This window comes from Alternaria arbusti (genome assembly GCF_024043155.1).
Source record: "Alternaria arbusti strain BMP 1465 chromosome Unknown scaffold_6, whole genome shotgun sequence".
Lineage (NCBI taxonomy): Eukaryota > Fungi > Ascomycota > Dothideomycetes > Pleosporales > Pleosporaceae > Alternaria > Alternaria arbusti.
This window is the reverse complement of record NW_026249946.1, coordinates 996,519-1,020,681: the sequence shown is the minus strand read 5'-3', so window position 1 is coordinate 1,020,681 and position 24,163 is coordinate 996,519. Positions and strand designations below refer to the sequence as shown.

General features: G+C 52.3%; 7 protein-coding genes across 7 annotated transcripts; 4 read left to right on the top strand and 3 right to left on the bottom strand.

The window, feature by feature from the left end:
- Positions 1 to 862: 862 nt before the first annotated feature.
- J4E86_005554 (uncharacterized protein) lies at positions 863 to 1,702 on the top strand (the record flags this gene model as incomplete). The annotated part of the gene is made up of 1 exon (XM_051446087.1): positions 863 to 1,702. One exon carries the CDS (start codon positions 863 to 865, stop codon positions 1,700 to 1,702), a length of 840 nt encoding a protein of 279 aa, XP_051302854.1.
- A 356-nt stretch (positions 1,703 to 2,058) lies between these two features.
- Positions 2,059 to 3,743, bottom strand: J4E86_005553 (uncharacterized protein; the record flags this gene model as incomplete). Its single annotated transcript, XM_051446086.1, has 3 exons — positions 2,059 to 2,603; positions 2,960 to 3,529; positions 3,581 to 3,743. The coding sequence occupies 3 exons, from the start codon at positions 3,741 to 3,743 to the stop codon at positions 2,059 to 2,061; spliced, it is 1,278 nt and encodes a 425-aa protein (XP_051302853.1).
- A 5,082-nt stretch (positions 3,744 to 8,825) lies between these two features.
- Positions 8,826 to 12,035, top strand: J4E86_005552 (uncharacterized protein; the record flags this gene model as incomplete). Its single annotated transcript, XM_051446085.1, has 3 exons — positions 8,826 to 9,801; positions 9,880 to 10,343; positions 10,623 to 12,035. 3 exons carry the CDS (start codon positions 8,826 to 8,828, stop codon positions 12,033 to 12,035), a joined length of 2,853 nt encoding a protein of 950 aa, XP_051302852.1.
- A 46-nt stretch (positions 12,036 to 12,081) lies between these two features.
- On the bottom strand, positions 12,082 to 12,812 carry J4E86_005551 (uncharacterized protein; the record flags this gene model as incomplete). Its single annotated transcript, XM_051446084.1, has 2 exons — positions 12,082 to 12,758; positions 12,785 to 12,812. 2 exons carry the CDS (start codon positions 12,810 to 12,812, stop codon positions 12,082 to 12,084), a joined length of 705 nt encoding a protein of 234 aa, XP_051302851.1.
- Positions 12,813 to 14,221: 1,409 nt separating this feature from the next.
- On the bottom strand, positions 14,222 to 16,153 carry J4E86_005550 (uncharacterized protein; the record flags this gene model as incomplete). The annotated part of the gene is made up of 1 exon (XM_051446083.1): positions 14,222 to 16,153. One exon carries the CDS (start codon positions 16,151 to 16,153, stop codon positions 14,222 to 14,224), a length of 1,932 nt encoding a protein of 643 aa, XP_051302850.1.
- A 616-nt stretch (positions 16,154 to 16,769) lies between these two features.
- LYS2 (putative NRPS-like protein biosynthetic cluster) lies at positions 16,770 to 20,425 on the top strand (the record flags this gene model as incomplete). The annotated part of the gene is made up of 3 exons (XM_051446082.1): positions 16,770 to 17,128; positions 17,175 to 18,445; positions 18,492 to 20,425. 3 exons carry the CDS (start codon positions 16,770 to 16,772, stop codon positions 20,423 to 20,425), a joined length of 3,564 nt encoding a protein of 1,187 aa, XP_051302849.1.
- Positions 20,426 to 22,031: 1,606 nt separating this feature from the next.
- J4E86_005548 (uncharacterized protein) lies at positions 22,032 to 23,010 on the top strand (the record flags this gene model as incomplete). The annotated part of the gene is made up of 2 exons (XM_051446081.1): positions 22,032 to 22,535; positions 22,588 to 23,010. 2 exons carry the CDS (start codon positions 22,032 to 22,034, stop codon positions 23,008 to 23,010), a joined length of 927 nt encoding a protein of 308 aa, XP_051302848.1.
- Between the last annotated feature and the right edge of the window lie 1,153 nt (positions 23,011 to 24,163).

The window sequence follows — 24,163 nt, the reverse complement described above, 5'->3', positions numbered from 1 at the left end:
CAGCTAGTTACACATCCGCGAGGAGGCAGTGAACACCCGAGGAAGAGAAGAGAAAGATGCATGAAGAAGAAGCGAAGACAGAAGGCCCAGAATGAGATCAGAGGAGTGTCGGGGATGGCAGTGAGTGACGGGCCGGTGCCTCGCACAAGGCTCCCTGGGCGTCTTGCTCTGTTCACCCATCAAGGTATCATTCATTGTGAATGATGGAGGCTCCTCTACCCTAGAAGCGCATCGTACAGACGATGGGTTTTCACACTGACTTTTGCCCACGCGCATAAAAACAGGTATCTTTTGCTCCAAGAAAGGCGTCTTCATCATTGCGAGCTCAACATTACACGCATCTTCAATCCATCACACGTACCCATTTTGGAAAAGCTTTGCTAAATACAAATATCTTCTTTCCACCTTGCAAGTCTCGAGACGAGTGTCAACCGCGCTCATCGGCTACCCACGGCCTACAGCGTCTGCGAAAGGGAAGATGAAGGCATGTGATGATGAAATTGTCGATGAAAACTGTCCGCGCGTAGTGGACGACTCTGATGCGGCTTTGGATTTCTCTTCTGATGTGGCTTCGGATTTCTCTTTTGATGCGATTCTGCGGGAGCCTTTGACACACACAGTCCTGGGGTGCACAGAGGACTCTACCTCGTACAATGTCGCTGCAAATTTGAGTGAGCCGTTTGAACAACCAGTGGCAGTACCCGTTTTCACTTCTTCCTTGCAAGAGCACTTTGATCCACTCCACACCGACTTCTTGACGCCTTTCGTGACTAGCAACGCGCCAAATTCCTCTACAAACACCAGCCCGCAACCTCGATACTGCCTTACAGATTCGAGCGCGCATCGTTACTCAAGCGACTCTATGTCGCTCTACTCATGGGAGCAACCCGCGCCGAAACCACGCTACTACGCTCAGGCGCTGTCTGTAGAGGACCTGAAAGCGCTCGCACGAGGCGAGAAGAACCACAACCTCCAAGAGTGGTCGGACGAGCGCCTTTTCACTCACCATGGGGATCGCAGGGGCTTGATACCCCAGGCCATGCCCTTGGAAGAGAAGATCATCGCGCTCGCGGAGATTGAGCACGAGATGCAGCAAAGCCAGCGCGCTGAAGCCAAGACGAAGGAGAAGGTGCGTAATAAGGTGCACATACCTCGGATTAGGAAGACAACTGACAATAAGAAGGACGAGGAACATAGTCGCACACAGTTTTGGCAGTCTTCTCAGTCGACATACGACCTTCGCTCTTCTATGCTGCCACCTCCGCCGCCTCGGTCAACACCAACTACACAGCCTGAGGAGTACGAAGAGCCGCGCAGCCGTCGGTACTCACACGTTCGGGCGGCTAGCAGCGGAGACTACTTTTACCAGCCATCCAGCCCTCGCACAAGCGCATACAACACCCGTCGTATCTCGCCTCTAGCAAGCTCATCAGGCCCGTCATCGTCTAGCTCTTCGAACCATGTACGTAGCCCTCTGAACCAAGAAGTGCTATTCCGCGCTAACCCAGAGACGACGTTCAACTCTTTTCTCGTACCACACAAGTCTGGTACGGGTGAGGTTCTTGCAGAGTCCAAGAACGCGAAGAAGGATAAAACACCGACGGCGAGCCTGAGCCCAAGTCCGAAGGCGTTGGCGAAGGTTAGGCGGTTGACGAAGATGCCGTCGATGCCGCTGCTGCGGAAGCGTAGTAGTGGTTCGTAAGGTGGGTAGTTGCGTCTGGTTTGGAGAGACGATGAGGGATATGCTTTTGCTCACGTTTTTGAACACGCTTAGTTGGTCGCGGATGTACAGATGGGGTCCTTGTTGATTAAAGGCTCATAGACAACGCTTGTATTAGTGTTGCATGCATAATAATGACGTTCACTTCTGAATGGAAGATGAGTGACGGAAGGAACGTTCTTTCGACATGTGGTGAGCCTAACACTAATCAAGCATAGCGCCTTCCCAAGAATGAGCTGTCTGAGAAAGCACGGTCGCTCCTTCCTCCTGTCTTAACATCCAAGTGTCTCACATCAAGACACCTTACGCTACCCGGTCTCATCTCAAGCGAACTCCGCTTAACTCTTCATCTCACCTTTCAACACTCTCTCATATTCCTCCTCCTCAACAGCCTTCACGTATACCGTGACATCTTTACCAGTATTCCATTCGGCATCGACCAGGACCTGTGTCAAGCTATGGCCCCAGAAGCCTGTCTTCCGATACTGGCTTTGAGGCTTAGCCCACTTCCACAGTAACATGCGGCCTTCTGGAACCAGCTTCCCGCTTTCGTGACCGAGAACTGTGAAGCTCAGAATATGGGCCAGAACGCTGTGGCCACCGTCATTGCCACCGTCATCCTCATCGCCAGCTTTTGCGTCTCTCAACCGGGCAACAAGCTTCGTTACCATCGCTGTGTCTTGCGATGAAGCCTCAAGATCGATCTGGCTGCGCAGGAAGTTTGAGAGATTAAGTTCGCTGACTGGGACGCGTACTTCGCCGAAATCTTCGTGGGACTGGATGAGTCGGATTTGAGCAGGCGTGAGTTGTGTATGCAACTGTATGTAGGGGCTTAAAGGTGCACCGTAGCTCATGATGGTCGATGATCTTGGTGTAACGGTCACTAGGAAAGTGTAAGGGCATGTCAGTGTTGTTGCATCTGGATGCAGTTTGTGGCCCTTCAAAAAGTTAGCATCGCCACTGATAGGCGCTTACTGGATCATCTCCTACCGAAGTTAGTGATATCTGGTGCGCCATTGTGAGTGTTGTGTTAGTTATCACATAACTCTTTCAAGACGATATAGGCAAGCTCGGATATATCGGCTAACCTTGAAGGAAGGATGGTTGCCTAGAGGATCTGATTTGATCGATTGGAGTGCCAAGTATACGTACCCAAGCTGTCATCGCATATGCGGCACGTCACCTTCGATGACTACCAGTCAAAAAGTTTATCCTCTCCGTAAAACTGATCAATGATACCGTTGCTCTCCGCCTGAATCCAGACACCCATAAGATCCACAGGCGAAAACTTGAGCCATCCGTTCCACACTGTTGTAGGACATCCACTACCTGGACGACCTGCCGCAGCGATCACCTCAGGCCCCTCCATCGTCGTCTTCATCCCAGATAGTAACTTTACAAATGCTTCTTTAGCATTGTATGCTAGTTTGAGAGGATTTACGCCTTCCGGCGGCGCATCTCCTACGGGTTCGGGGCCGTTCTCCAGACTCTCAAGAGCTTCATCATCGATGACTATACACCAGGCCCACTTTGGACCCAATTTCTCCTCATCGGGAATGTCGTCCTGTATTGCAGGAGGCCCAGGTTCACCCATTGTCTCCGGGAAGACCTTTTGAGCATAATGCTGGCGGAAATGCCTGCAGACAACGTCAAGCGACGCGCCAGGCATATAAGCAGCAGCATCGAGACGTAAGATGTCTATCATTTGTTGATTGTATGGCGCTGGGTTGCTGTAACGGAGGTTATCTGTTGCGTGGGCGTAGACTTTGCGGATCACTGCTTGGAAGTGCGCATCATCATCGGTCGTATCTGTTGTTTATTAATACTTGCACTCGATAAGCTTCGTTCTTATCCACTGACCTGCTCTGCTTTTCTTGTCTGTATCTTCGATTGAGACTTCCTGGCCTTGTGGGCGCGTATAGGTGCCGTAAACGAAGAAGCCCCAGGTCGGATCTGCCCATCTTTCAAACTTCTGCAAGAATTCTTTACATTCTTTAACCTGGCTCTCTTCTTGTGTTGCCATACTTGCTTGTCCTGTGTTGCGCGAGCGATCGTTGGCGAAGGATAAGCATGAGGCGTGCGCAGGTTATGTAGGATCGCAGGACTGCGGGAGCCTATGGATGCCTGGAAGGCTTGGGGTTCAGGTCCTGTCGGCTCTGAGAGCGCTGACGTAGGATTGAGCCCTTGCAGAGTATATTCAAGTTTGCGAAAGAACTAACCTCTACTTGTTTCACCGTGCATCACAGTCAAGAGATGGATTGGTCTGCGAGTTGGGGGCCGGGGATGGGCGCAGGGCGAGGCCACGCCACCTGCGCCCCGCGCGTTCGAAAAAGTAATCATATATTGCTCACCACCTCTTACACCAAAGTGAACGTCGCTTTGCCCTCAGCTTCCCAATATGATGGCAAAGGCTGAGTCTTGTCGTCAATGGTGAGCCGGCCCATACCGACTCGTTTATAGACGTCGGGCTGAGATGTGGACACCAAGGCTAACCACATATACGCAGCGCTATGTCTATCCTCACACACGACACAAAGGCAACATGTGACCTCCAGTATGGGCTCTTTGAACGGATCTGAGTCGGGGAAGAAAAGTCCCATGTCCTCCCGGGTATGACGCGTGGTCACACGCCGTCCCCACGCTTGTGGGAAGAAAGGTGACCAACTACCCAACTCTACGTCTCCTCTGATGAGATGACCTCGAAGTCGAAGCGGTCTCATGTCTACTTGTTGGAAACTCATGGTTTGACCTGAAGGCGTTTCGTCTCGGCCATAAGCTGTCCCATCGAGATCATCATCAGAGTGGCCCAGTTGATCGATAGTTATCTCGTACGATTCAGCCCAATGTCGCAACTGCTTTTGCTCAAACTCAATGGTTTTACCCCACTGCGATAACCAGGTCCAAGAGGGGGCGTCTGGCATATCGGTATCTTGCCGATGAGACGAATGTGATGTATCCGCCCTATCACCTTTATGAACGGCCCACAGCAATCCCAAAGGCAGGTCCTCTTTCCAGAGCCCGTTGATATACGAGAGCTGGTTGTTCTTCGCAAAGACATTCGCAATGCCCGCGATCGCTGGTAGAGCATCGTTTGCGTACGTGAGCGAGCGCTTGCAGTAGTTCTCAACAAGTTCGCACCAGCATGTGAACATATCCTTTCGTCTTTGACTGTCCAAATCCTGTGCAGCTCTACAGTCGTACATCCAAGAACGCAGTTCATGATTTTTGGGGCGCATAGTAGCGTTGCGCTTATGATCATGAGGTAGACTCTCACAAAGAGTAGAATGTCGGCATTCCCACTTTAGTTGGCGAGACCCGAATTTCAAAAGTCGTGGTGACAGGAGCTCTTCCTGTAGAACCCATCCTCTTTTCTGAAGAGGCGACTGCTTTGATTCAGTATGTAAGAGGTTGAACGGGTTATAACAAGCATATCTCGACACTTCCAATACACGGCTATCGAAGGTTGCCCTGAAATCCAATTTGCAGGGTTTGGACGTGCGAGGATCTCGTGGAATGGACAATCCAGCTTCAGAATCATCTCCTGCTTCCGCAAACAGTGTTATTGTTGACGCTTGGTAAATTCTGCCCATTTGGCTGATCTCATTTTGCAAGTCCTCGAGGGAGTCGTGTATGATGCAAAGTGCATCAATCCACAGATACTCGAACCCCAAACGCTTTGTAACCAACAGGGCGTGCTGGAAGGTCTTTCGTAGGGCTTCAAGCGGTATCTTCTGCTTATGATTGGCGATGTTCTCAGTCGAAGTGCAGTATCTCTTCGTATCGCCCCATTTGTAGCTTAGTGTAAGATAAGGTAAACATCTTTCCTGGCCGTCTTCTAAGACAAGATCTCGGGGCCCTTTGATGCGAATGACGCGGGTAGGTAGGGTGTATTCTGTGTTGATACTACAGCCGGGGTGTTCGCTCAGGCATAAGTGAGACCACGTTGACGCAAGTTCCATGTTTGCTTCTGATAGTGTCGAAGAGTCTGTCCAGTACGAATACATCGGGTCTTCAGCATTACTATCGCCGGCCGCAGAATTTGGTGAAGCTAACGCCGCCAATGGCTTTTGAAATGCGACTACAGATAGCAGTAAGCCAATGAGACTTCATAACGGGTGGATAGAGGCTCTTACCTGGTAGATCACTCTCGCATTGGAATAACCAGTTGCGTTCGCAACTGTACACTGTGAGATTGTCGAAGCATGGAGTTCCCACCCCTTGATCGTCGTAGTTGAGAGGAAGATTGAAAACGATCTGTACCCCGGCAACGCGCGTGTCATTCCAGAGTTCTGTATCCATTAAAAAACGATGCGCAATGGTCTTGCAGAAAGGGCAGCCTGAGTCCGCAGTCTGCATAAGAGAGTCAAGGCCCGGAGAATGCAGATAGTATAGTGACGCGTATGGTGATTGGATGACCGCTCTCTGCAACTCGAGTGAGCAGTCTTCATAAGGTTTGAAGTGCATGTTGCGGCACTTATGACAGAGCGTCGTTGTAGCAGCGCCGACAGTGGCGCTTTGAGGCTGGACATCTTGACTCCTGCTTGCCCGGTATTGCTGTAGCTTAGTCCCAGGTGTCGTACGAGTCGAGTCATCTGATAGTACTAGACTAATACGACGAACGTTATCAGCGTCAGGAACCAAGCTTAGTTCTTCCATGCTTGAAGGCAGGAAGTCGATGTTGGTGTTGTTCCTAGGCTGTAACCTGGATCACCTGGAGTGGTAGGGACGGCGGGGTAATACTGTACGAGAGGCCTGACGACCCTCGGCCGAGGCAACGGCACGGGCGAACACGCAACATTGACGCCTCACCGTCAACGCCTTAACAGCGACGCCTTAGCATTGACGACTTCGCCATCAAAGGCAGTGAGCGCAGAGGCTCCAACCTCACTGCTTCATCCGAAAGATCAAGCGTTAATGTGAAAGATGAACATCGCACTCCATTTCGATAACAAGCGAGATACACGTGCACCACGCCAACTTCACAATTATACCCCGGAATCGGCCGTGCTTGGCAGTCATGTGACGTATGCCCTCCGCATTTTCCTCCAAGCTGTTGTGGCCTAAAGGCGCTCGCCAAGCTCAAATGCCGGGTGAAGAGCTCCGAATGTCAGCAGAAGTCGCTTGTTCTCTCGCCTTTTGGACTGGTTGGGCCAGCCTACGATCACGAATGACGTTGCTGCCTTGGTGCCCAGGTAGCGTTGGTACGGCACGTGGACAGTCAGTCCGCAACTGCCACTCACGATAATCTCGAAGCCTTCGCAATCAGCTCTTACTCAACTTGCGCCACCATGTGAGTAACGCTTTGCGACAACGATGACTGAAGCGTGGCAGAATAAAGAACCCCGGTAACTTGCGCTCTTCCACGAAAGACGCCAACGGCAGGCAGACCCCTCTGCGGAGTTCGTGGAATATCCTGAGCCTGCACCCTCCCAGCTGGCATTGTTACAGGTCTACCAGGGCGTATTACACGAAACCGATCCTGTAGGAACAGCAGCAAAGCGACTCGGTGACTGGGTGCTTTCAGTACTAGACCGTGATACCTGCTACGACATCGCCAACGCCTATTGCGACATCTTCATGCTTATATTCTCAGCCGCACGAGAGCTTTCATCTCGGAAACGCCTCCAGGTACTGGCAGATCTCACAGTCGAATTAGCGAATCTACCCGACTTTTATAACAATACGGACAAATCAATGGTGTTTGAAGAGGGTTCTATTGCGGTTCAACCAGGGGAGAGGATCAAGCTGCACAGTCAATCGGGGGGAGAACTATAAACCGGGCTACCATATTTTACGTCTTGGATTGGGGACGACTTGCGTAGCGGGCCCCTCCAGTTCCTCGGGAGATGTTCTCATCGATTTGTTAGACGGCAGTTGCTCCCATGCGTGTCATCGATAATCTCGGTTCCGGCTAAACTCAGTCTACCCTGGCAGCCTTCTCACAAGAGTACCGGATCTTCTGTCTGCAGTACTTCTTGCTCTAATGAAGAACGACTGTAGGAAGCAAGACTTTGATCGCCAAAGTCGCGTGCTGCGAGAGACGAGGCTATCCGTTGAGCGGGCGATGAAGTAATACGTATCGCTAACAACGTTTCGTGGTCTCGATTGGCGTTATCCTACGCTGTACAGGAAAGGAAATGATGGTCGAGATGCCATCAGGCTGAAGATTGTCGACGCACGCTCCGAGGACGACAGTTGCCGGCCCGCCAGAGGCAACCCCGTGATTGGTCCAACCAGCGCATCTCCCGCGAGCGACCCCACCCGTGTGGAGAAAAGATGCCGCTTGAGGTGGAAGTAGTCTGCTCATCTATACGAAAGTCGAGCAAGGTCGCGTATGGAGGATCAATCCGAAGTCTATGTGGTCTACTAGCATGGTGTATCAAACATGCGCCATCGAATACGCATCCGGTCTCAAAAGACTCCAACAGCCTCTGCGATATTCTCAGAGTGATCAAACATCATCAGTCGACAGGGCAATGCCTCGGTTTGCGATATCATGCTCAGCCAAGGTGGGGAACATCATGACAAGCTCAAATGCGCAAGACCATGGCACACCGGCCAGAGCTGAGAGCTGAGGTGCAGTCCGTTCAGCCTCATTGATGGCTGGCTGAATGATATTTTGGCGCCCATGGCGTTCGCATCTAGATCAGATTGGTCTGCTTGCAATAAAAACTCCCACCCCGAACTACGCAGATGAGGACATCACCTCGCCGATCTCAGGAGATCCAATCAGATGCGGTGATGATGTGAGTAGCTGGATGAGTGACATGTTCGTGGGGTTGATGTACGCCGGAAATGGAAGAAGGCGCGTCGCACAACATGTATTGTCTGTGAGAGGAAAGCGATCAGCAATTGTCGCGGTCTGGGTGCTCTCACAGTTATTGTGGCGTATGTCCGGAAGTACAACCTTGTTCAGGCTGAGAGGTGCGCGTTGACATAAACGGCGAAAACCCGTGAATCTTTGCGTAGCGAGCCACCACTTCTTCATCACGATCAGACCTAAGTCCACAAAGACCTGTTTCAAGCTTGAGCCCTGATAGTATTCTTCAATCGTCATATCCGTCACTGCGAGCATCTTTCAACATAACGTATCAAACGTTTCATCATGTCCACGTCGGCCATACCTCGCAGCAAATCGAACTTCCTTATGCTTGGGGATGAAACCTACATTCTTCAGAAGATAGATAGAGGCGCGAGAACAGGCAAGCTCAGAGATCGGAACTCGGAACTGCTTCGCTTCAAGGATCCATCTTTGAGAAGAATGAAGCAATTCGTCTACGATCCTTTGCCGCCAAAGATGATCCGTCTGATGCGTCTATATGGGGGTAGCCGCGACGACTCCATCAAATGTGAGCTTTTCGAGGCGGCTTACGACAATTCTTTCCATATCCCCACACATGTGGCTCGCAAGGGTGGACTCCCAAAAGTTCGTGAGATTGAGCGTAGCCAGACAAGTGCTGAGCGGGAACTGGAAGAAGTAAAAGAGTTCTTAAAGGTGTTAACAAAGAAAATGGAAGTGAAGGGGCAGGCGCTAGATGGCACATGGCGGATCGTGGAGCACATGCGGCAGACAGCGAACGGTGTATGGCAAACGGCGAATGATGCGTGGTATACGAGAGCGTTGGACGAAGAAAGAGATTCCCTCAAAAGCCGATTCGAAAAGCTGAAACAAACGATTCTGGAAGAGGAGTTGGAGACAGTGGGAAAGATTGAAATTGAGTACGAAGCATTATCATGGTGCTGGGGTTCGGCTATCTCTGAATACGCAGTATCTGTCACGAAAGAAGACGAGGACTACAAAATGCCAGTGAGGAAGGACCTGGCTCTTGCATTGAAATACCTTCGTCATCAAGGGAAGCCAAGGATTCTCTGGATTGATGCAATCTGCATCGACCAAGAAAATGATGTGGAGCGCAACCAACAAGTGCAAATGATGTCCAGGGTCTACACTCGAGCAGCCAATGTCTGCATTTGGCTTGGGCAGCAGGATGACGAGAGTGAGGTCGCATTCAAGTTCATCAAGGAAGAGATTACGCATCTAAAAGACTTTGATTCCATCAGCTCTGATAAGGATTACAGCAGTAAGTGGCGTGCATTGATGGTACTCATGCAGCGAGAATGGTTTTCCCGTCGCTGGGTCGTTCAAGAGCTGTCTTTAGCTAAGAAAGCTGAGATATGGTGTGGGCCTGACTCAATGCCATGGAAAGAATTTGCTGTTGCCGTGGAGCTTTTTGTGGAGGTTGAAAACGCTACACATCGGCTATCAGAGGTAATGCAGATGGATGTCCAATTTCGGCATGTACCCGGCTGGTTTGAAGGCGTTTCACACCTTGGAGCCAGCCTTCTGGTACAAGCGACAGGCAAGGTGTTCCGCAGTTATGGAACACCTATGGACAAAAACGAAGTTCATGACAAGAATACCGACGAGAACATGACCGACGAACAGAGAACTGCCGACGAGGAGAGAGACAAGAAGAAGGCCGCCGATGAGAAGCACAAAGATCGGGCTGACTTGCTCGATAAAATACAAACGATCGACCCATTGGATCGCAGAAGCCTTCTCAGCCTGGAGTACCTAGTGACCACAATGTTCATTTTCAAAGCGAGCGAATGCAGGGATTCGGTATATTCCATGATAGCCATCGCTAGGGACGCAGCGCCATTCGCTTCAGACACAATGCCAGAAACCACAGACGTAGTATCAGTCATCACAGACACAGTGTCAGATACTAAGCCTATCGACCCAACCAATGATGTGGATTTGCCATTCTTACTGTCGCTCTTTCGAGGGTTCCTTGCAGAGAAACCATTTCGGATTGACTATACTAGACCATATTCAGATGTCTGTCGAGACTTCATGGAGTTTTGTATTGAGCGGAAGAGAGCACTTGACCCAGTACAGGCTTTGGACATACTATGTCGGCCATGGGCATTAGAGCCTCAGCGTGGTGGTTCGGCTAGGGTGAAGAAGAGGAAAAGCCCCCCCACTGACCGGAATGGAAAAGGAGCAAAGCGTACATGTGTACGATGTGAGGCGCGACAAGAAGAGCAGGATCTGCAAGATTACTGGGAAAAGGACATTTCCAGTGACAAGAGTCGAGAAATCTGGTGGCGTGAACTGAGGGATAAGCTTTGGGAACATTCACTGAGGCGAAAAGAAGAAGAGAAGAAAGCTCTAATGGAGGAGATGACAACGGTCAGAGACTCGAGAGAGACAAAAGAGAAGGAATGTGATGACGACATGGAGCAAAGTAAAGACATTGATCTACCGTCGTGGGTACCTCGTGCTAAGAATGCACCGTTCGAGATCTATCGCCACCCAGGTATCGACATCGCGAAGACAGGACGGGCAAATGCAGACCCTTTGGTTGGGTGGCCACAAGATGGGCATAGAAACTACAGCGCCGCACAAACCGAGGCTGTGAAGTTTGACTATCTCAAATTCAGAAAGAGATCTTACATGGGGCATTACAGTCTCTATGTTACAGGCTTCAAAGTAGATGAGGTTGATGAGGTCAGAGATGCGTCCCAGGGAGGGAGCATTCCGAACTCATGGCTAGAGTTGAGTGGATGGGAACCGCCATATACCCAAGACCCACCGTCGGCATTTTGGAGGACCATAGTTGCTGACAGAGGCTCTGACAACCGCAATCCACCATACTATTATGCAAGAGCATGCAGAGAATCCGTGGGCAAAGGTGGGCGGGAAAGTGGTAGCGTGAACACCACAGATTTGATCAACAACGAACGGAATTCAATCATTGCGGAGTTTTGCCGGCGGGTCCATGCCGTCATCTGGGGCCGGTCTCTCTTCAGAACTAAACAAGGCAAGCAGCTAGGACTTGGCAAAGATGTCCAAAAAGGAGATCTGGTGTGCATTCTACATGGATGTACTGTTCCGGTCATTCTGCGCGCCCAAAAAAAGAACGAGGGTGACAAAGCCAAAGAGAGTTTTGAGGATTCGTATGAGGCAGTCAAGTCGTGCATTAAGAGACTGGACAAAATCTCTGTGTGCAGAGCAAGGTATGAGAAACAAAAAGAGAAGTACAAGAAACAAGGACACTCAACTTCAGACTCCAATTGGGAGCAAGACGTGAAATCTGCCCACAAGAAAGTAAACTACATTCTCGGAAAAGACAAAGACCGAAGAAAAGCCTCGGCGCAGCGAGAAACCACAAAGCAGAGGTTCAAACCTGACGAAGACAACTTTTACGTCTTCAAAGGGGAGAGCTATGTCCACGGATGCATGGATGGGGAGGCGGTGCGAGACCGTTTCTACGGGACGGAGCAAGAGTGGGTTTATGAATTACGCTGAGGACAACAGGGAAACATTTCCCACTACATACCCTTACATAGCTGCGCTATTGACCTTTCTCCTTCACCTCAACGAACCTGTCCATATCACCTGAACTTCCACTTCTGCTCTTGCTCTTGCTCTCAAAATCATCTGAAACCACGCGATACAACTTCTTTGGATCATCTCCCTCATCGTGCACAACCCGTTCTTTCCATTCCTTCCACACCTCGGTCCTGGGCAAAATCCCCGACGCATCAACCCACTGCTTCTCGCTCTCGGCATCCTTGAATTCTCTGATCAGGTTCGCATAAACGTGTGTTCTAGTCTCCACTCTCGAGTCTTCTTCCTTCTTTAGTCTTGCCATTACCCACCGACTATTCAGCCGCTGTCCAACGAGCACATTGAGTTGCGCAACCGCATTTAGGATAATGAAAGCAACCTGATCTAGTGTACTTCCATTAGGCACCGCCGAGAAAATGAACAACAGCACCATGAGACTAGCCATGCGAGTGAAGCCCTGCCACACAGACGATGGTACGCCGCATGGAGCGTCGCGGTACATCAACCCGCAACTCGTCCAGTCTTTTACGTCTTTACGACTTCCTTTGAGGACAAAGGCGGAGTTGTTGCGACCCATGATGAATACGGCGTCAGGCGCGTCGGATTCGTGCACATTCCGGCGTTCGGCGGGTGCGGGCACCACGTTGAAGTACTCGATGAGGCGCAGGATGATCGACCACCCTGTGAACGCGGCGCATGTAGCGTACGACACCCATGTGGTCCCAGGAACTTCATGGATAGCGACCAGCAAGCCTGCGATGAGCAGCCATGTCGTACCCGTCCAGCACGCGATGAGGATCTCCGAAGAGCGGCTTGCGCAGTCTTGCTCTCTGCGCGTCGCAGGTATGTTGAGAACGGTGTATCTTTTATCTTCCAATAGTTTGTTATGTTTCAGCGCATTTGCCAATCGAATGTTGCGCAGAGGTGCGCTTTTCACGCCGTACGGCGAGAAATAGGTTTCTGTGCTAGGTTCAAGTAATAGGTCGTAGGAGCGGACGTAATTCTGGAGTCCCACGACTGGCGCGGCGGTTAAACACTGCAGGAGAGAGCGCCGACTCAGGCGATAGTTGCGCTCTTCATCTTCGCTTATCAGCACGATGAGAGAACTGACGTCGAAGGTCCAAGGCTGCTGAGAGGGAGATGCAGCCATCAATTTTTGATGCTGGTAGGGTAGATTAAAGTACATGGGAGTGAAGATATCGAGTGATGAAGGAGTTGTGTGAACTGCAATATATACTCGAGGAGCTGTGGCGGAGGCTGAGCGGCCGGTGTGTGTAACACGCCTCCGAGGCTGAATGCGATGCGGGTTGCCAAATGATCAACAATGTCTCCTGAGATTAAGCGCAAAGATCCTGAGGCGAGCTCACGAGGCAGAGATCTGACAAGGCACCTTGGATGTGATGAAATACTCTCACTTACCTCGGTGGTATACCGAAACAATAGCAATGACTGAGTGGAACGTAAAGGGTTTTCGCAAGTGCTCTACCGCGAGAACTCTGACTGCGCCGCATGCATATACTGCATCAAAGAGATTTCTTGCTCGGTATAAGCCATTGGCTGGAAGTGCTGTAATGTTCTTAGGAACTGAGCGAATAGCCTGCGCTGAACTGAAGCGAAGTTACCAGGATGGTAAGCAGTGTGCCACCCTTTAAGCCTTACACCGTGTATTGATCATACACCGGTTTTCTGCTGCTCATTATCCCAATCCATCACTATGCAGCTGATGTCCGCGGGGACCTCCGCCTCTCACTTCCAGATGCTTCGCCTGCACGCCACTGTCTACCTTGGTAGAGGCTAGGCACTGCAGGACGGGTTGGCTGTTACACAAGGCTGAGAAAGCCCCAACACAGGAATTTCTCGGGGGATGCCGCTGATGTCACGACAGTTCGTGTTGTCATCCGCTCGCAAGACCGCCTTAGCACCGTTTGGCTTTATCCATTACGAACGTACCCCCCTGCTGTATGTTTCTGACCTTCTTTTTGCAACATCCTACAGCCTCTTCCTATGTTCGCCGCTGTATGGATATGGTCCAGCCAGCCTCACGTTCTAACCAGACACTAGCTCTAAGCTGTACACGCTAGTATTGAACAAACCCAAGAACGCCAATAGATACTCCTATAGAACAACAAAAATCGCTAACTGAATCAACTCCGATCGGTCCACCTTCCACCGCCCTCTCCAGGTCTAACTCCAGCCTTCTTTTCACTACCCGAGAACTTGGCCTCTTCCTCTTCCCACTTCTTGCGCTCCTGCCGCCGTCTCGCTGAGTAGGCGCGCGAGAACCTCCAGGCCTCGGTATCCGCCAAGTTCCATTGCTCCACGGCTTCGACAACTAGCTTCATGTTCCTGTCCTTGCTCTTGATAGCCTCGCGTGCCTTCTTCAACCGCTCTTCTTCTTTCTCGATCCACTTTTCGTCCGGGATATCTATACCCTCGATGGGCTTGGGGGGTTCGGGACGGGGGAAGACGATGAGTTCGGACTCCTTGCTGGGTGAACTGGGCTCGGCATTCGCAGACGCGTTCTGGGGTAGACCGAAACCGAAGATCCAGTCTAGGTCGTCTTGGGTGATGCGCTCGGCTGTGAGCCACAGGGTATGAGCCGGAGCTGCTGCTACGAGCTCCTTGAACTTGAGTACGCGGTATTCCTCAGTGTGATCGTCTGGAATAGATTTGTCCGTCAGCTTCTTAATCCACAGGTCGCGTGCTGCGCTGTTGCGGAGGAAGTTCTTGTCTATCATGTCGCGCGTGTAGTGTAACGAGGTAAGCGTGTATGGATGGGGAACGGTTCCGATCGTGAAGAACTTGGTCGTGTTTACGAATTCTGGGAACAGCTGAAGCTTCATTCCTTTGTTGGCATCGCACGGTTTACACTTTGGTCGATTCGGTGGGCACGACTTGGGCATTGGAGTAGTCGGACATTGCGTCAGGTTACGCGCAATGTCCGTTGTTTCGCGTAAAAGGGCAGTCGTGTGCTCCGGTGCAGGCTTGACGATTACCACACCTTCCGGATGCTGCTCTTGCCAGGTCAGGTGGAGATGCGAGTTTACGAGGTTCGCGAGCAAGTCGAGGGCCTCGGCTTGTGTCGTGTTGGTAAACTTATCAGCAACCGTCTTGTATTTGCTGGAGATCGTAGCCATATTGTAGGATGCGATTCCGTCGGCCTTGCTGTCTGAGTTCATGTCCTTCGTGTCCAGGAGGTTGACAATCGGTCCACCCTCTTTTTTGGCGAGCTTCAACAGCTTATCCTTGCTCGCGGTAACATTCTTGAGCAACTCGTTGCCCATGACCTTCTTGATCGCGTCGTTGACCATCATGCGATCTCCAAAGAAAATGGCGTTATCCAAGGTCTGGACCCTCGACAGCTTGGCGTATTCGTTTCGTCGCAGAAAGCCGAGCATCGGGTTCTCGTACTCGGCCATGGGCAGTGCGAGCCAATTGACAAGAACGCCGCCACCCATGTGCCCCCAGGCCAGCCAGCGCATGACCTCAAACTCGATCTTGGGATCTAGCTTCATGCGCTGGAACAGCTGGTATTGTGGGTGGTGCATAGCCTCAGCCCGCGACAATACGACAGGTTTAAAGCCCTGTGCCCACCACGCCCGTCGCCATGCCAGTATCAGCCGTTGTTCTGCCGCAGACACGTCCTTGTCCTGCTTCTTCGGTACGTCGTAGTAGGTGTAAATCGGCGGTCGTTCGCGTAGCGGTGGTAGGAGGGCGGTGTTCTCGTCGAGAGTTACGCGGGAGGAGAAAGGGTTGCGCCATTTGAAATCACTGAGCCACTCTATAGCGCCGTAAGCACTGGCCGTGGTACTGTTTGCCTGGACCGGTGGCTTGTGTGCTGAGGGGCCGAAGGGTTTGGGCACAGCTGGCAACTCGCCCAGGTCAGGCAGGTGAGCTTGCGGATGCTTTACGGCATCGGCGACTTCATCATAGGTCGGGATACTGTCGCGTGTTGGAGTTCCGTAAAAGGTAAAGTTCACTATGACGAAGAGCAGAACGATGATGAGGACCTGGAACCTCCTCGGGGGCATCTGCAGCGCAATGGGCCGGCCCATGAAGGTATGCTGAGTCGGCATGGCACAATCGGATGTAGAAGTGAGGTGAATACAAGGCAGACTATGGCAACACTGGCGACATGGGCGCTTTCGGACTACTGGAGCCGGTATCCGTGGTGGGCCTGATGTTGCTGATTGAAGGCAATGCGGCGCGAACTCAGCTCCGCTAGGCGATGCGAACAAGCTCTGAAGCAAACGTAACGAGCGACAAAAAGGCACAAAAGGACGCAGAAGTTGCAGATAGTGCACCAGTTGACACGCCGGGTGACGCGTCGTGCTAAGGGAACGTTTCCAGTTTGGCGAGGGCGAGGTGCAAGGCTAGCGCAGGGCTGATGATGCGCCCCAGACCCAGACATCCCACGCGTTTCGAGCCTTCGGTGGTGGGGGTCGCCCTGGCCGATGTCGCCTGAGTCGAGCATTTTGACGGGATGCGTCATACCTCTTCTGTTACTTTTGGTGTCTATGACTCTGCATTCCTCTTCGATTCTTCAATTTCAGAGGCTGTGAGAAGAATCATCACTCCAAGCCTAAATTTCGTACCTTCTTCTGTTCGCTCACATCCCAATTGGAACATCCGTGAATTATCTACGCGCATGCGCACACTTACAACGCGACCCCGCCACATATTTCCTTGAACATGCAGGAACAGGTACGCGCGACGATGGCTTCACTTACCAAAGGAAGCATCCCGGATCCGACCGCAGACCTTCACTGGTCTGATTTCAAGGGACCTATCCACGAGATCTTCGCAGGCAATGCTCGCAAGCATCCCGAGCGGCCATGCGTGGTAGAGACGGCTACCAGCAAGACACCCGAGCGCAAGTTCACATACAAGCACATATTCGAGGCCACCTCAGTACTAGCCCATCATCTGGTGCAAAATGGCGTGCAGAGAGGGGAGGTAGTTATGATCTTTGCCCATCGTGGCGTGGACCTAGTGGTTGCCATCATGGCTGTTCTGGCGGCAGGAGCGACCTTCTCGGTCCTAGACCCGCTGTGAGTCTAGCTTGTCAAATAACTAGTGACCTACTGACATGACTAGATACCCCCCAGACCGCCAATGCATCTACCTCGAAGTCTCCCAGCCACGCGCACTCGTAGTCATCGACAAGGCCACCCGCGAAGCCGGTCCCATCTCCGAGCAAGTGAGGGACTACGTCAAGGACAACCTACAACTGCGGACGGAAGTCCCCGCGCTCGAGCTCAAGGACGATGGAACCCTTGTGGGAGGCTCCAAGGACGGAAAGGACGTGTTGGAGGAACAACAGAAGCTCAAGGCCGAGCTGCCAGGAGTGCTGGTCGGCCCGGACTCAACGCCCACACTTTCCTTCACATCAGGGTCAGAGGGAAAGCCCAAGGGCGTCAAGGGCCGGCACTTTTCGCTCACACACTACTTCCCATGGATGGCCGAGACTTTTGGACTGTCTGAGAACGACAAGTTCACCATGCTCTCTGGCATCGCCCACGACCCTATCCAGCGAGACATCTTTACACCACTTTTCCTCGGTGCACAACTACTAGTACCCAGCAAAGAGGATATACAGCATGAGAAGCTCGCCGAGTGGATGCGCAAGTATGGCGCGACAGTCACACATCTCACACCTGCCATGGGCCAGATTCTCGTGGGAGGCGCTTCCGCCATCTTTCCAACCCTACATCATTCCTTCTTCGTAGGCGACCTACTAATCAAGCGTGACTGCAGGAGGTTGCAGAACTTGGCTCCAAATGTACGCATCGTCAACATGTACGGAACCACAGAGACACAAAGAGCTGTCAGTTACTATGAGCTACCAAGCTGCTCCGAAGCGCCTGAATTCCTTGATACCATCGGTGAAGTCATCCCGGCTGGTCGTGGCATGAACAACGTTCAGCTTTTGGTAGTCAACCGCGAAGATAGGACAAAGGTTTGCAAGCCTGGTGAGAGTGGTGAGATATACGTGCGAGCCGGTGGTCTGGCCGAGGAATACCTGGGTCTGCCCGACTTGACTGCTGCCAAATTCGTCGACAACTGGTTTGTGGACCAACAGAAGTGGGTAGATGAAGATAATAAAAACGTGGAAAGCCAAGGTGCCGCTGAGCCATGGCGAGAGTTCTACAAAGGTCCACGCGACAGACTCTACCGCTCTGGAGATCTGGGTCATTACTCTGAGGATGGTAACGTACACTGCACAGGCCGAGTCGACTCGCAAGTCAAGATTCGCGGCTTCCGTATCGAGCTTGGTGAGATCGACTCACATCTCTCTGCCCATCCTTTGGTGCGTGAGAACGTCACACTGTTGAAGCGTGATGCCTATGAGGAGCCAACACTAGTCAGTAAGTTTGAACTTCATCCCAACTCAAATGTTTGCTAACATCATAGGCTACATCGTTCCTGAGATGAAGCGTTGGTACGACTGGCTCGAGGAGCGCGGTGCGAAAGACAGTGATTCCGCCGATGACACCAGCATGGTCACTTTATTGAAGCGCTTCAAGTACCTACGAGACGATGTGCGAGAGCATCTGAAGAAGAAGCTCCCCGCATATGCCGTTCCGTCAATCATCGTCCCGCTCATTCGTTTCCCGCTGAACCCGAACGGCAAGATTGATCGACCGGCACTGCCTTTCCCAGAACCAGCGCATCTAGCAGCGGCAGGTGCAAGGCGACCTTCACAGTTGGGCGCAGCCTTGACGCCAACTGAAAAGACCATGGCCGGTATCTGGGCTGAGCTTCTGGGTGACCGCGGTGTGACAGCCGACGGCATCAGCGGAAGCGACTCCTTCTTCGACCTTGGAGGCCATAGTATTATCGCTCAGCAACTGCTCTTCAAGATCCGCCAAGAATGGAGAGACATCGATGTACCAATGACCACAATCTTCCAGTACCCAACGTTGCGCGGATTCTCGGCAAACATTGACCAGGCTATGGACCCTATTGGTCTGCGTCTGGACACTGCAGAAGCCATCGATGAGGATCCAGAAGACGAGGCCTACTCTGCCGATGCCAGAGAACTCGCTAACCAACTGACCGAGTTCAAGACTAGAGAGCCGCTGAATCCCAAGGAAGAAGTACATACTTTCCTCACTGGCGCGACAGGCTTCTTGGGTGCTTACATTCTACGAGACGTCCTGTCGAGGCCCGGAAAGGTTACAGTACTCGTCCGTGCAAAAGACATTGATGCTGCACTCGGCCGTGTCAGGCAAACCTGCTCTGCATATGGCATCTGGGAAGATAGCTGGGAATCACGCCTGGAGCCTCTCGTGGGCGATCTAGAAAAGGAGAACTTTGGCCTTGAACCGAATACTTGGAATAAGCTCGTAGACTCTGTCGATGTTGTCATCCACAATGGCGCATTGGTACACTGGGTATTGCCGTACTCACGTCTTCGCGGACCCAACGTCATCTCCACCATGACCGCTCTCTCAATGTGTGCTGCGGGCAAGCCCAAGAACTTCGGTCTTGTCAGCTCAACATCAGTACTTGACACAGACTACTTTGTCAAGCTGTCTGAGAAGAGCCTGGCCAATGGTGGGACAGGTGTGCCTGAAGAAGACGACCTGGAAGGTGCTCGCAAAGGCTTGGGCACTGGTTACGGCCAGTCTAAATGGGCAGCCGAGTATCTCACACGACAGGCTGGTCAAAAAGGGTTGAGTGGCTGCGTTATTCGTCCCGGCTATGTCTTAGGAGACCCAGAGTACGGCACCACCAACACCGACGACTTCCTCGTGCGTATACTCAAGGGTTGCATCCAACTTAAATCACGACCCGACATCACAAACACCATCAACATGGTTCCTGTGACTCATGTTGCTCGCGTTGTCGTGGCATCCTCGTTCAACCCGCCCATAGCGCCCCTGGGAGTCGCGCAAATCACATCACACCCCCGTATCACCTTCAACGAGTTCTTGGGAGCCCTCGAGAACTTTGGATACAATGTTCCTCTTGTTACCTACCCAGAGTGGAAGCAAAACATGGAAGCTTATGTCTCTGACCGCTCTGGTACGAAAGAGGAGAATGCTCTCCTACCGCTGTATCATTTCGTTACTGGAGACCTGCCTGCTGATACCAAGGCACCTGAACTCGACGATAAGAATGCGGCGGAAGCCTTGAAGAAAGATCAAGCATGGACAGGCGAGGATTGGAGCAAGGGCGGTGCGGTGACGGAAGACACTGTAGGTGTGTACGTCAGTTATCTGATCGAGCTGGGCTTCATGCCGAAGCCGGAGAAGAAGGGCATCAAAGAGCTGGTCATGAGCCGACTGACGGATGCTATGCGTGAAGGTATGAAGCTAGTTGGTGGTCGAAGGGGTGTCTAGATCACCTTCGTCAGACCCTGTAGTGCACATTGAGGTCATTTTTAGCCAGGGATCTGATCCTCCATTTAGCAGGAGATCGAGAAAAAGCACATTTTTTCAAATTAACCAATGCCGCACTCGATGATCAGCATGTATACATGTCGGAAGTGCCGGATGCTCGTAGTTGATCGCGACGTCCTTATCGAGACTAACATACAGTTTGTTGACGCTGAAGTATGCAGGTGCTTAGGCGCTCTTTCCATCGCGACTTCCCTTTACGTCGAGTGACATCACAGGCCCATCAACGTCACAACACCCCGCCCAGCGCCATAGAGCATCCTTCCTCGCAGCGCCAGCTGCTAACCGACGTTTACCTTGCAGCTTACATTTCTTTCCAACATTATACCCGGTTCGCTAAAGTTGTCCGCGGGGCGGAACACAACTCCGCTATGCTGTGTATTACCACCGGCTGTGGCTGCAGCAGAACGCTTATCGCCAGATCACTATTGAATTCGATGCCAAGGAGCGCGCGGTGACTGCAACAACACTGAGGTGGACGTCACTGGCAGCGCTTCGTGCTGTATGGCATGAGGCATTACCAGAGGAATGGTAGGTTTAAGCCGGTCACTGCTGTCCCTTCGATCAGGGTGCGAACAGCATGCCGAGAGAGCGACGGGCTTATTCAAGGTCAAAACAAAGCACCTGATAGAGACCAAGCCAGTATAGCCAGCGGACGCCAGGACAACTGGCGCCTTCAACAGAGTATCTGAGCTTCTCATGTGCCAATGCCAAGATCGAGATCAGCAAGGCCAACTTCGTTTCAGCCACGCTTGGAGCCCGGATTCAGACTCTGCAAAGCAACTTGCAGCTATTTCCGCCAACAAGCGCTATCAAATGCGCTCCGCCGTTCCGACTTGGATTGGCGATGCGACACAAGGAGTGCTCGCGACGTTGCACCGCGGGGCCGTAACCAGCCGCGCCTCTGTGGCCCCCTCAGTTGTATAGGCGGGTTGGAGAACCGCATTGGATTCTTGTGGGGTGTCATGCCTGTGGTACAACAGTCCACGATCCGCGGGTTCAATATTTCCTAGGCACAGCACCACGCATCCAGCGAACACCCTAGACAGACCATGGTAGCGCTTGTTTCCGGCTTGGCGTGTTCTCAGAGGGCATTGCACACGACGACGAGGTGCACCAGCGTGCGGCGGTTTGTTTGCTCAGCGTTGCTCAGCATCGTCGGCGCGAGCCAAGACAAAGGGCGAAGATGATAAAGATGAGAGCTGGGGGCTCCAACGACACGAGGCCAGGTCGCTGCCGCGAATTCCGTCTTTGGTCTGAGCGGCGTCTGGAAGAGAGTTGCGCTGGGACCGCCCACGCAAGCCGTGATTGGCCGTCCCCGTCTTGAGATGCTCTGCCCAGCCCCAATGCCGAGCCTTGGGGATGAAAGCCAAGCCCAAGACCTTCTCCCAAGGTCTTGAGAGCGTAATTGTATGTAACAAGAGTCTTGCCTCTCCTGAGGGAAGTCTCCGCCTCTTCTATAACATGCCCGGCACCTCATCCATTTCGCATGTCTCAAAGGGTCGTCTGATGCCCGTCAACCAGTGACGTCGACTACCAATTGCCGGCAATGGAATCCCAGCGTCCGCCGGTGTCATGTTCGGCCACTCCCCCCCAGCAGAGCCAACCGCTGCACCAGCTATCAACCAACGCATCCCCCGACGAGTACAATTACGCATACAACGAGAAGGAGCCATATCAGCGACAACAGACCATCCGCATAGACCGTCACAGCAAGTCGAGTTTTGGCCGTGGCCATGATTCCGTCATCTCGCACCCGTTCTCGCCAAAGGCATCCTCTGCGCCAAGCCCCTGCAGCAGCATCTCCTCGATCGGCCAACAACGCAACTCAACAGCAGAGATCCGATACTCCAGTAGACCAGAGATAGAACAAGGAAGCATACAATATCCACAACAAGCGCATCTTGATCCAGAGAAACATGGCTACGGTTCGTCGCAAGGCCGCCGATCTCCAAACCGTGTGTCTGCGGCCGGACCAGACGGCGATGCGATCGTCTACGACAAAGGCGCCTACCATGAGAAAGGCCCAGAGGAGAAGGCATGGCAACTACTGGTATGTGTTGTACTTTTTCGAAACTCTCTGGAGCGTGGCTAACAACATGCAGTTTTGGCTCTGCGCCCCCTGTGCTTTCCTCTCCGGCGCCATCGCTCTCTGGACGATCTTCGCTCTCCTGATCTCGCTCGCACTAGCACCATTGCGATTCTGCACCAAACGCCCGTCATTTTCGGAACAGATCACGGCCTTCCTTGCACCAGCGCTGAACCTGCAACTACACCTGGTCTATTCACACGACTCGACGACTGGCTACAGTGCGCCTATGCTTGTCGTCATCCACCTGTTTTCACCAATTGTCGCATTCGGTGTCGCAATCGCCGCATGGACCGCCGCAGGATTCTGGTTTTTCTCGTTGATATTAGGAGACCCTGGAGGTCACGACGGACACAACGACGGCAAGGAGAGCATTGTCGGCGTACGGAACTGGTGGGAACGATGGCTCTCGAGGGGACTGCGAGAGACGAATGTCTGAAGAGAAGGCTATTGCTACGACGACGAGTTTTTGTTTTTACCGTTCGCCCAGTGACGGGACGAGCGATATTTAAGCGGCATATACCATGGCGTACTTTTGTTTTGGTGGGGCATCGGACATGAAGGAATGCTGATCTGGGATGACAGCACGGCGTTATTGGGCCTCTCTGTGTAAGAGTAGGAGAGCAAGAGAAGCTCGACATGATATACCCCATTTGACTCGAATACCACAACCTCTCTACAACATCCATAATGTCTCTTGCACATGCAACTCGCAATCGTCAGTGTACCTCGTACGAATCACTTTACACCGTTACATTTCCAAGCAGGTAACCCGCGCTTCCAAGCCACTACCCACGCCTTACCAAGGAGTCCTGGCGCAAACTCACCCGTACTCAGCCCCTCGGCCCCTCCAATGCTTCGAGCAACGCCACACGCGTCCAAGACGCATGGCACCCAGAGAGCGGAAATCCAGTTGCCCCGACCGCCCGATCCAATCTAATTGCAAGCCACACATGGGGAGTGAGCATGTTAGCAGCCCAATGCTTACCGCCGCTCCGCCCATTCCGCTACATGTGTTTCGACACGTTATCTGCTCACCGCAACGATAACTTCTTCTTGCGGCAGACTTGCCGTCCAAGACTCGTGCCAATACCGCCCAGATTCCGCCGCGGATACGCTGTTTGCGCTATGGGGCTCCGCTCGGGCTTGGGGTTGGGGAAGAAGGAAGGGGTGGGAAAAGCAAAGGTGGTGGTGGAATGTTGGAGGGTGTAAACAGAGCACATGTTTGGGGAGTGACATTGAAGGTCTTGTGAGGGGTGATGAGCTATGAATCTCTTAATATAAGCCTGCCCTTCGTCTACATCATCTTTCCCATCACCGAGCAAACCCGCGCATTCCTCGTGTTTAATAACTCATACAACCAACCCACCCTACACACAAACCAGGTATCCCCATCACAACCGCCCAGGCCAACACCAACACGCAATGCACCAAGAACCCCAAGCAGTCGTTCGTAATAATCCTCTCGTGATGAGCGGAATAATCTCGTACCCAGGCGCATCCATACGTAAGAAAGCCAAGACGTATTACGGTGGGGTTTCGCCGAGTGAGAGACTCACGGACAGATGTGGTTTCATGTGGTTGCGCGTCGC